The sequence below is a fragment of the Lineus longissimus genome, chromosome 7 (assembly GCF_910592395.1).
Source record: "Lineus longissimus chromosome 7, tnLinLong1.2, whole genome shotgun sequence".
Lineage (NCBI taxonomy): Eukaryota > Metazoa > Nemertea > Pilidiophora > Heteronemertea > Lineidae > Lineus > Lineus longissimus.
In genome coordinates this window covers 1,866,683-1,877,789 of record NC_088314.1, presented here as the reverse complement: position 1 = coordinate 1,877,789, position 11,107 = coordinate 1,866,683, and the positions used below count along the sequence as shown (strand labels likewise).

The 11,107-nt window shown below is 40.5% G+C and overlaps 2 protein-coding genes and 1 non-coding gene across 6 annotated transcripts; 1 reads left to right on the top strand and 2 right to left on the bottom strand.

Moving 5' to 3' along the window:
* Window positions 1–41: 41 nt before the first annotated feature.
* Window positions 42–5,334, top strand: LOC135491674 (B-cell receptor-associated protein 31-like). 2 transcript variants are annotated; one of them, XM_064777659.1, is made up of 9 exons: window positions 42–104; window positions 1,110–1,226; window positions 1,453–1,485; window positions 2,046–2,146; window positions 2,431–2,578; window positions 2,742–2,880; window positions 3,149–3,269; window positions 3,558–3,658; window positions 3,868–5,334. In XM_064777659.1, the coding sequence occupies exons 2-9, from the start codon at window positions 1,132–1,134 to the stop codon at window positions 3,919–3,921; spliced, it is 792 nt and encodes a 263-aa protein (XP_064633729.1). In that variant the 5' UTR covers window positions 42–104; window positions 1,110–1,131; the 3' UTR covers window positions 3,922–5,334. The 2 variants fall into 2 exon arrangements, with proteins under 2 accessions (XP_064633729.1, XP_064633730.1); XM_064777660.1 differs by lacking the exon at window positions 1,453–1,485.
* Window positions 5,335–5,775: 441 nt separating this feature from the next.
* LOC135491672 (tRNA methyltransferase 10 homolog C-like) lies at window positions 5,776–9,960 on the bottom strand. Of its 3 annotated transcripts, none has more exons than XM_064777656.1 (4): window positions 9,749–9,960; window positions 8,036–8,480; window positions 6,472–7,110; window positions 5,776–6,203 (listed from the first exon to the last, which is right to left on the bottom strand). In XM_064777656.1, exons 2-4 carry the CDS (start codon window positions 8,458–8,460, stop codon window positions 5,990–5,992), a joined length of 1,278 nt encoding a protein of 425 aa, XP_064633726.1. In that variant the 5' UTR covers window positions 8,461–8,480; window positions 9,749–9,960; the 3' UTR covers window positions 5,776–5,989. The 3 variants fall into 3 exon arrangements, with proteins under 3 accessions (XP_064633726.1, XP_064633725.1, XP_064633727.1); XM_064777655.1 differs by lacking the exon at window positions 9,749–9,960 and adding an exon at window positions 9,614–9,739; XM_064777657.1 differs by lacking the exon at window positions 9,749–9,960 and adding an exon at window positions 9,539–9,561.
* A 55-nt stretch (window positions 9,961–10,015) lies between these two features.
* Window positions 10,016–10,086, bottom strand: Trnag-gcc (transfer RNA glycine (anticodon GCC)). The gene has a single exon. It is a non-coding gene; the product is annotated as a tRNA-Gly (tRNA).
* Between the last annotated feature and the right edge of the window lie 1,021 nt (window positions 10,087–11,107).

Below are 11,107 nucleotides of genomic sequence, written 5' to 3'. Positions count from 1 at the left end.
AATTTTTAATTTTGTGACCAAAATCCTGTTGATACAACATCGTGATCTCGCGAGGAAAAGCGAGATGTCAGGTCATCAATAAAAAATAAAAAATTTCTTGTCAGGTGGGTTTCCTCTTCATTTATCTTCGATTTTCTGACGAAATCTTTCTTCAACTTAACCTGAATAATGTCCCAATGTTCACTGCAGTACTAGGATCCAATAAAACTAAATGTCAGTTTCCGAATGTGTCCAGAAAATGTGTATATTTAGTGATTAAAAAATCTTGCTAAAAATCTTTTCCAAACAACAAACACTGAAACAAGGCCAAGTAGCCTAGGCCTAGGCCTACTTGTAGTAGTCTGGCACTTGAAGTAGTCAGGCGAGTGTGACTGTCCTGTGCAAGTGTATAACACTGCAGTGCATACACAGCAGTGCACAGGCTGTCGCATGCCACTGATTCAAAGTGTCAGTAAAGCGGGTAAGGCCAGGGGTTTGTCAAAATGTTTCGACCCAGAAGTTGAAGAAGAGGAAGACACTTTATTCAGTCAATCAGTGGCCAGTGAATAAATCTACCGACTGACCAGACCGTACATACTGCAGCACTGAGAGTGAAAACACAGATGAGCAGGCTAGCAGTCCTGCTGGGGTCATGGGTTCATCCATATGGATGGCGTCATGGGAGTAGCTTTGAGATTCTTCATATGTGGCAGGTTTTTCAGGAAGTTAGATAGATAGATAGATAGAATTAGCATTTCTATAGCGCCCCATATCACTGTCGCAATGTTCTGTGGCGCTCCCCACCTAGTTTGAATCACACCCCGAAATAGTCTCGAAATAGAAATGTCTTTAGAGAACTTTTGAATGTGGCCAATGAGGTCTCTTGTCGCAGTGTGGCGTCCAAAGTGTTCCACATTTGGGGAGCAAGAATCTCGAATGCTCTCCCACCAAACGTTTTGAGTCTATATGTTGGCTGAGTTATAATAGTTAGTTAGTTACATCACATTCCCTTGATTTGAATAGGAGTGAATGATAGAAGGATGGTTATCGATCCTACATGGTCCACAGCTCAGTGACTGAGAATGCCTCCCAAGTTGTAGTTGTACCAAACCTGTCAATTTCTTCTTCAGATTGCTGTAGCCTAAATTTTCGATGATGACAATACAGTGGACCTTCATTGCCACATTTCTTTATGTGGAAATAGGTGTGGTGATTTTGTTACTCCTCCCGTTTATCTCACCTACAAGGTAAGCAAATCACCAATCCTAAAATATGTACCGCCATTGTATTGTATTGTATTGGCTGGTGGTAATAGATCATTCATTCATTGGTGATGATGATAACAAACAAGGCCTTGCTGATAATTCCCCACTCTCTTCTGCTCACAAACATGATTTTCAAGTTCAATTTGAAGTGTTTAATTGTAGGCAAAGGATAGACAATTAAAAGCTCAACTTGTGGTTCATTTTTCAGATGGACAGGCTTTTCTCGAAAGATGTCTCAGATGTAATCTGCTTAATTATGTTTCTTTGACTTGGTTTCTGGTGGTTTTGTTTTTGTTTTTACTTAGTTTACTTGGGCAGGGGAAGCATTTGGGGCATTGGCAATACAGGAGAAGATGACTGGTGGCTAGATATCATAAAGTGGGAACAGTTTTTTTGCTTGAGAATGAGATAATTGGTGAGGTACATATAGGTTGGTTGAGATGCTGACTGCTCAGTCAAGTTCTCACTGTCAAGAGACTCGTAACGAGACTTCCAATTGGACCATGTCACTTTTCAATGTTCATGTTCTTGAGACACCACGATTGATTTTTTTATCCCAAACCTCAACCTCCAGTTATTGTACCACTTGCTTTTGGCTGAGGTGTTTCTTCCCTTTTTCAACTATTGAACCTGCAGTGATGACTCTGTTTCTTAAAATTATTTTGAAATCATTCTGATCTCAACAAAACACAAAATACTAACTTACTTTTCCCAAGACAAGAAATGTTACATTTCTTCCTCGGCTCAGAACTGTATTAGTTCCATCTATTTCAGTTCAGTGTTATGTAACTCTTATTTCAGATGGCAGAGAATTTTCAAGTCGCGTCTTCTCAAAAACATTGGATCCTACTCGAACATCTACTTCAATGTCCTGATTGCAGTGCTTACCATACTCCTCTTTGGTAGGTTTCCTTTGTAACACTTTGAGCTCTGACAAGTCATGCCTCTAACCTGAACAAAGAGCATGAAAGGTGATAGTGGCTTCTGACGTTGTCTGTAGTAAATTAACTTGGCTTAAGGGCTTTGGGTTGTCTTTGTCAAACCTGTCTGTTCTTCTTACACTTCCAACAAATATAGACATGACGAGCCTCCTCAGTCTCATTGAGTCTCATTGCAGATGTCTTTTCAACAATGTCTCAGTTGTGCCAACTTTTCACAGACACATTTCTTGCCGTTGACTTTTCAGATGCTATCCGTGATGTACGCCGCTATTCTGTCGAGCCTGACCCACATGAGCTTGCTCATGCCCCACATGCTGAAACAGTCGTCCACATGAAGCTATTCCGTGCCCAGAGGAACTTCTACATTGCTGGATTTGCTCTCTTCCTTTGGCTGTAAGTCTTGCCACTGTGTCATCTAGACAGTGCTACATCTACATTTTGAATCTTATATTTTTTTGACTGAACTTTCTCTTACCAATTCAATACTGTACTCACATGAATCAGCTGTCCTTTTCTCTTGCATTTGTAGTTGATCTGATTTGTTGTCTTTTTGTAGTGTGATCAAGCGTCTGGTTGTGCTGATAGCTAACAATGCCACGTTGGCTGCCCAGAGTGAGGCTTCCCTGAAACAAGCCACAAGCGCCTCAGAGATGGCCAAGAAGCTAATTGAAGAAAAAGATAACAAGGATAATAAGGTAATCATTTAGAGTCTTGACCAATATTTGCCAAGAATTTGAATTATTGAGAGGTGTACTGTAAACTCCAGTGTATTCTACTCTATGAAAAGTCCATCTTTTCTTTATTGGCTAACCAACTTCTTGATGTTGACCTTACCAGAACCAACAGAGTATTTAGAGACCCATTGAGTACTTTTGATTGGATACTATTTCGTAGAATAACAGAAGAAATAACTTATGTACCTGACTGATTAAGCCATTGCTAAAACCTCTTCTATTGGTACAGGAAAAAGAAGATACTTGCAAGAAATCAGCAATGGCCGCTGTGGCAGATCAAGCCAAAGCTAATAATGACTTGAAGAAAGAGCTGGACGAGACACGCTTGGAGCTGGAGAAATCTAAGGAAGGTCAGTCACAGGATTAAAATGTTTCAATGGTTTTTCCCCATTTCTCTCATCAGCCCTGGCCATCAACCAAAATTCTGATTTCTCTGCACATGGACAGTTGGGTCGTGAAGGCTGTGTCAGTTTCAGCAACATGTATGTGCCAGGGACAAAAAAAATTGAAGTTGTTTCCTATAAGTTTTATTGAAAAGGTAAAATATAATTCATACTGGTGAACTATACAATTCTGCAGTTTGGCGTAGAATTTGTTCCTATTAGATTTAAGTTGTTAATTTTAGTCTTGATTTTCAGAGCTTTTCCATTCCAACTTGGATCTTGAAACCCTCCGTAAGCAGGCTGAGAGCACAAATAAAGAATATGACAGGCTAGTTGATGAGCACTATAAGTTAGAGGTAAGTTCAGGGTGTCATTCACTATCAGTACAGCACACAATCATCATATCTTTCTGTATCTCAAATCATTTAAGAAATATCTAAATACATTGCCTATAACCATTAGATTAGAAATCATTAATTTTGGATTTGTCAACACAATTTGGTACTTTCGTCACCTCGCCCCCCAAAGTTTATATTTTTTTATAGTTCTTTTTTCCTCTTTTCAGAAAAAAGTCGCTATTTTATCAGGAGAGGATGATGGAAGTAAAAAGGATGATTAAATGCGAATATAGTGACTGTGACATATATTCAAGGATCGAGAGTTGTTGGGTATTGGCATATCCGTGTCCAACATCCAATATTTTCATGGGAATTTAAAATTTTATACTGCTTAAATCAGAACTTTTCCATGTGACACATAGGTGATAGGAAGTATGTAGGTCTTTATGCATAGTTGGTGATAGCCATTGGAGGCAAGTATGGCTATGCTGGGCCAATGCAGGGACAGAGGATGGAATAAACACGGGAAAGACCACAACATCTCTTGCCAAATGTGGTCACAGAAATATCCCCGAGGACTTGAGAAATCTGTCGATGATGTGACCATTCATTGGAAAGGTCTCACAGAGTACTTTCTGAAGGTATCAAAAGTATAAAGTTTCATGTGATATTTCTTAATATGAGTAAAATTTGCATCATTCTGAAATCTTTTTCAAAACGGCTCCAGTTTAAACTAAACACGGCACTCTTTTTCTTTTGAGACTCATCATTAGGCACAGCCTTCTTGATCTTACTTTCTTTTTATCATACATGTAATTAATGTATTGAAATTTGCTTTTGTCTCGTTTGTTTATGGTTTCCTTTTGTCCTTATGGGTTTAGTAAAGTTGAGTGATTCAACTAGTCTGCTGCCAGTCTGCTGCCAGTCTGCTTTCATGGTCTTAGGTGAAGGGATGTACTAACCATCGCTTGTTGCCTTTGCAAGAGTTGCCCCAAATCAAGTTCTGTTGAAATCTGCTTGGATCTTATTGTGAAAGTGGGAAGTTGAACAGTATTACATGTACATGAACATATCAGATAAGTAGATTAAGAGATGTATGTATCTGTAAGGTTTAGAGCTGATTGAATCATCATTATGGATGTATATTTTGCCTCCTGTTCCTGGTGAGGAACGTCTGCATTATTCAGCGTGAGAAAGATGTCCATTGGGGAGACATACCGCAGTAGTTGTAGAACTTATGATGTCTGCTTTACATGTATTCTTAGCTAAACATTATTTTATAAGGTTAGGGCTTGGCATAGCTTTCACACACCAATCATGTTGTATAGGATGCATTCACATTGTAAAATCGGAGGAAACACTGATTTTCTTCTCTCAGTCAATTCCACATCTGTCATTGCAAATTGAAGACTGGGGTTTACGTTTAAGAATAAGGGGCAGGGCAAAGTCCTGTGGTTGATTTCAGTAGCCCTCAGCATCTTTTTTTCATTGTTTTATTCCAAGATATGGGGGCAGTAGCCTGTAGCAGAACCAAACGATATGTGTAAATTAAATATTAAAGGCGCAGAGCTATGCGTACAATGTATCTTGTTGTAGAAAGGCAATATGGTTGTTTTATTATGTTGCAAAATTGTATCCTTTTTTGGAAATTTATGCTATCAATGAACGTTAATAAAAATTCTGAATTTCCGAAATTCTTTCTTCCATTCTTTCTGTGTTGAAACTTCCAAAATTCATTCTTCCATCTCCTTGCACTTCGTCGAAATGACAGTACTGGTCTCAATAATGTCAGGAGGTGTCCTGGCAAGGAAGTTGCCACTGCATCTTACACACTGATGTGATCAACTGGTTGGGCCTCAATAGAACTCTACGATTCATGTCATCCCACCTCCAGCTCCTAAGTATTTCAAAGGGCTTATCGGATGGAGAGTCACAACTTCATCTTGTGACAGTGTTTATCAAATTCAACATATAGCATTCATCGCAATCGTTGTGGGAGGGGGGAGGGGGACAGACAATTCCTCACGGGTAGGAACATGCAATAGCAACCCGTCAGGGTCCTTATGCAATTTTGGCGCAGGTCAACAGTAGAGTTGAGTTCCTGCATCAGAATATAGAATAATACGACGTATATGTAGGATACAATTGACCACCTTTATTTTTTGCATTTGTCGTACTTCACATGATGGCAGATGAAATTAAGCGTAAATTTCTGTTTTTTAATTCGTTACATTTGAACTTTACAATTTGAAACAACACGTACATCCAATATACGTACATGTACAAAAGTTAATGACATTCCAACAGTCTCTTAGAAATCACTTGTCCAATTGGTGGGTCTTTGATACATCAGATATCATATCCCATTCTACGAGCCCTCAACTTTTGCCTCTTCATATGAAGGTTGGCCGTTCGCCTCTCGAATTCCTCCGTCTCATCAATGTAGACGGCCTTTCGTCGGGGGATATACTTGAATGCTTCTTTCCAGTTTCCCGTCTTCTTCAGCTCGCACATTATGCCAAAGATCTGGTTCAAACAGAGGCTCTTGTTTCCCATAATAAACCTGCAGTGGAAAGGAAAGAGTTAAACATACTCAATGAAAGAATGCGACGATTTGCAACCATTTCTCCAACCAGAAGCAATTGGGAAGTGGACATGTGTACAGTATTATGTCCACAAAGAGGGATAAGCAACACAAGAGGATATTATTGTGGTTTGCAAACAGGAACACAACGATGGGTCTGAAGTCAAATCCTCGCAACCTGAATTCAATAAGTTTGATGAGGACAATGCAGAACTCTTGTTATCATCACCAACCCAAAGTCACTCACCTCATATGAAGGTCAATGGGTAACTTGGCCATTGTGAGTTCCTCCCTCTTTGCCTTTGCCATTGTGACTGGCTTCGTCACCACCTTATCAACTAGTCCTCCGATGATATAGGTTTTGTTTGCATCGTAGTCTCTTAAATAGTCCTTAGCATTCGGCGTCAGGTAAACCAAGTTCTCTTTTGGGAATAAATCCAGGTAACTCTTCTCAGTCACAGTAAAGGGGTAATACGTGAAGTCACCTTGAGTACTTTTGCGTAATCGTTCAACAAACCTGCCGTCTGGTTTAGCGTTACAGAAATAGACATAGAAAGGGTCTCGGTAGAGTTTGTTTACACCATGCGCTTCTAAAACCTGATCAACAGTGTTTGTTATGTCAAATGGACGCATCAAGTCATCATAGCTCATATCAAAGATAATCTTTTCACCAAACTGAAGGGCTTCATAACATCTTTTTGAATGATGCTGGTTCATTTGTTTGTCTGCTATTCGTAATATCAATGTGTTCTTTGGAGAACCAGCATAAACGAACCCACCATCACTCTCCACTCGCTGTTCTTTCACCCGTGTCTCTTCCTTTATTCTCCGCTCCTCTTTCAATCGTTTATTTTTCTGTTCAATCTTTTCACACTTTCCAAGATATCTGAAAAACAACACAATTCTTTTGTAGTTTTAACTTTAGAGCATCTGTCAATTTGTTGTACCGTCAATTGATATCAATAACCAATGATGAGACGTAATAAAATTACTGGTTCTTCACAAACAGTTCGAGGCTCAATATGAGATAAGTCAATGAGGGTCTGTGGGAAGGGCTAAAAGCTGCGGTTCCTTGTGCTCGAGTGGCCATGCCAGGGCAAGTTAAAGATCCCACACATGTGGACAGAAGCCAAGAGTGGACTCCATACCTCAGACAAAAACCCAATAGGGTGCAACACTGGTATGACGATATTCCAGTTCTAAGTACAGTACAACCTCTCTATTGCGGACACCCATGGGACTGGGCATTGGTGTCCGTAATGTAGAGGTGTCCTTAAATGAGAGGTTATGCCATTATTGTCCAAAAAGGATATTCATGTGTATGAACACGGGGTCGTGAAGCCTACATATTTTAATTTACATATTCCATTTAATTGTAAATATTAACTACTTCAAATATTATGATACCATTTATATGCGAACTTGAAATTACTTTATTGTAATACCTTAAGTTATGACATTTCTAGTGGAGGCAATATTAATTTGCCAACATTGATATATACAGGTTGTGTTCACACGCTACATACTACATAGACAGCGTACATCCTTATAGTTGTATAGAAGCATTTGATTGGGCTACCACACATCAAGCTTTATTCTTTGTATTTAGAGCACAAGCACAACTCAACTATATTGGACCAAAAAGTCACCATGGCCGTGTCCGCAATTCAGAGTAGAGAGGTGTCCGCCCTACAGAGGTTTTGGTTAAAGCAAATGACTTAGAAAAAAATCGGGACTGAACGAACATGTCTGTAATGTGGACATGTCCGCCTGGCAGAGGTGTCCGCAATGGGAGGTTCTACTGTACTAACCTATAAAGCTTCCTCCTCTGTGTCCTACCATTACAATCCCAAGCCTGTAGCCAGTCCTCATCCGTCATCACCTCGGGGACGAAATCACCAGAAGCCAAAGCAACCTCATACTCCAACTTAATGACCTTTAACCTCTTAGCGTCGTCTTCATCTAGACTATTCAGATATTCCATAGCAGACAACCCACCAGTGTCTGTTTCTTTAAAGTATTTTGATTGGATGTTACGCCTTTCATCCACAGTGGCATCAACATTCAACCAACGATTCTCCTCCTGGAAAATTGTTGTTGAAGTTGAGAAAGTTCTTGTAAGTTTTCCATATGCATGACTGAGGTAGAGTGGACTGAAGAATTTGACATGACTTCTTGGGAAATTGTTGACTTTCCTACCAAATTGAAGAAACTTGGCAAGACCACGCTGCATCATGATCGGATGACTTGACCGTTCTGAAATGAATAAGATGAAATGTGACTTTTTAGGGCCTATAAATGTGACTTAGTAGATCACTACCGGTAGATCTGGAATCACTGACAGTGAGACACAGCCACAGGCCACACGCCCACACTTGCTGGCTCAGACCATGCACATGGCACCGGTCCAGCTAGTGTACTGTTACTAGTGTTAGAGTGTATCAATAATCACTCTGGTAAGCCTATGCGGGTATCTATAGAGTGAGGGTCGCCCAGCATTATTTTCCTTTGGACAATAGAATTCTATTATGTATCCACTGTGTGAGGGAAAATAATTCTGGGCCACCCTGTATACTAGGTATCAGGCTGTTTCGCTACATTGCCAGTTCGCTACAAGTCGTTTCGCTACATGTGGCGGTCGTTTCGCTACATGGTAGGTCGTTTCGCTACATGGGTGGAGTCGTTTCGCTACATGATGGGTATGGTCGTTTCGCTACATGGAGGATGTTTCGCTACATGGGTGGAGTCGTTTCGCTACATGGATGTAGTCATTATTTTTACTCTATTTTACCCTACTATAATTCCCGGTGGTGAATCTTTCCACAGGGGTCATTCAACCGCACTTCAACGCAGACTTTTTTAGGATTTTAACAAAAATGGGGCCGGGCGTTTTTCGTAGGGGCGGGCGGGGACGATCACCAACTCTTTTTTTTATGTGGCCTAACCCAGGCCAGGACGACAAGAACCCCTTGCGCTCCATCAAACCGTATAAGTTTTTTTACCGGCAAACTGTGCTACAGTAAATTTGTAGTCACCACCGGGAATTATAGTAGGGTAAAATAGAGTAAAAATAATAACTACATCCATGTAGCGAAACGACTCCACCCATGTAGCGAAACGTCCTCCATGTAGCGAAACGACCATACCCATCATGTAGCGAAACGACTCCACCCATGTAGCGAAACGACCTACCATGTAGCGAAACGACCGCCACATGTAGCGAAACGACTTGTAGCGAACTGGCAATGTAGCGAAACGACAGTAATTCTTATACTATAGGCCTATAGTTCATATGATATAGTGTACAGACTAACAGATGAGAAAGACCGGCCATGCACGCATCGCATGCTGCTGATGGCATCCTTTCTTCGAAACTGCAAAATTGTTACCAATTTCAACTTTATCCTGTCTTTCTCTTTTTCTAGCCTTCGTTCTTCAATGATTTGGTAAATAATTTTTGCTAACTTATGGGAAAAACAGTGGCAAATCAATTTTCGGATTTTTTAAATAAATATTTGATAAACCTCAGTGAACTAATTCCCCATTGCCCGTAGCATGCTTAATCTCCGTCAAGGCCCCGAAAGAGGGGGAGGGGGGGCTCAACCAAAATATGTTTCCATCACCCAGCTAGCACCCCGGTAATAATGTTCACTCGGCCCTGCATATGCATTAACTGATTTCCTCAGGTACATGACCGGAGACGGACCAACTTGTAATAATTGTCTTGTAGAGTGAAATGAAAGATATCGCTAAAAATAAAATAAAAACAATATCAATGATGAAAAGGTAAGTGCATTGTCCGGGAATCGAACCCGGGCCTCCCGCGTGGCAGGCGAGAATTCTACCACTGAACCAACAATGCATTCTTACTATCCCAATAAATTTTACGGATAGTATCAATAGGCTGTCGCAATAGGCTCACGCAATGTTTTCGTTTTATATTTATGAATGTCGACCAATGAAAAGCCACGATTGGCATAAAATCAGAGAGGAACATTCATAAAATTTCATAAAATCTAACCAATCATACGCTCTCTTACAGTAAACAAATCATGACGTAGCTTCTGGTTTTAATTTGAAAGCTGATATTCTGACAACTACGAATAAAATCAACGATTTCTCTGAAATTATTCTTCTGATCGCGATCTAGTTTGCTGGCGATTGTTCAAAAAGGTATTTAGACAAAAGTACCTAACTCTGGGTTCAAAAAATTGCGAAAAAGTCATAAAAATTTCGTCGGAATGTTGGAAAGATTTTACCCTGTACAAAATGTATATACACGAGATGCACATAGGCCTACATGACAAATGCATGAGAGGATCAGAAATGTACACAAAAATGAGAAGGAATAAGAGTATTTTTAAGGTAAAAGGGGTCTTTTTAAAGGGAGAAGAGTGTGTTAACTTCAAGTACCATTCAAGAGAAAAGAGAAAGAAGCCTGCATAACTAATCACTTGCATGGGAAAACTGGGCCTGTCCACCTTTTAGGATGTGCACTCCATTGCACAAGTCTGTCCACTTGTACACTTGTATCCACTGCATGCCTGCCACCTGACACCTTGCACGTATTAATTTCAGGTACCATAGAAGTGAAAAGAGGAAAGAGAAAGAAGTCCTCGCACAAGCCATCACTATCCCAGCCCACAGAAACTCACCAACTGCCAGAACCAAAAGAGCTCCTGCAAACTCGCCCAGAGACCCCAGCACAGCAGATGCACCATTTTGACCTGCCGCAGAACACCGTTGGCATGGCTCGTCTCAATGTTCGGAAGAGGAAGAAGCCAGCACCAGCAGCTCAAGGCAGCAGCAACCCTGTGTCCACACCAGCATGTACCCTGCCTCTACCGATCCTGCCTCTACCAATCAAGCCACGCCAGAACTTG

Coding starts and splice junctions, on each gene's coding strand:
- LOC135491674 (XM_064777659.1), top strand. CDS start 1,132: ATGATGACAATACAGTGGACCTTCATTGCCACATTTCTTTATGTGGAA. Junction 1,486..2,045: donor TCTCGAAAGATGTCTCAGAT/GTAATCTGCTTA, acceptor CTCTTATTTCAG/ATGGCAGAGAATTTTCAAGT. Junction 3,270..3,557: donor GCTGGAGAAATCTAAGGAAG/GTCAGTCACAGG, acceptor CTTGATTTTCAG/AGCTTTTCCATTCCAACTTG.
- LOC135491672 (XM_064777656.1), bottom strand. CDS start 8,460: ATGATGCAGCGTGGTCTTGCCAAGTTTCTTCAATTTGGTAGGAAAGTC. Junction 7,111..8,035: donor CAGAGGAGGAAGCTTTATAG/GTTAGTACAGTA, acceptor GTTGTTTTTCAG/ATATCTTGGAAAGTGTGAAA. Junction 6,204..6,471: donor CCCATTGACCTTCATATGAG/GTGAGTGACTTT, acceptor TTTCCACTGCAG/GTTTATTATGGGAAACAAGA.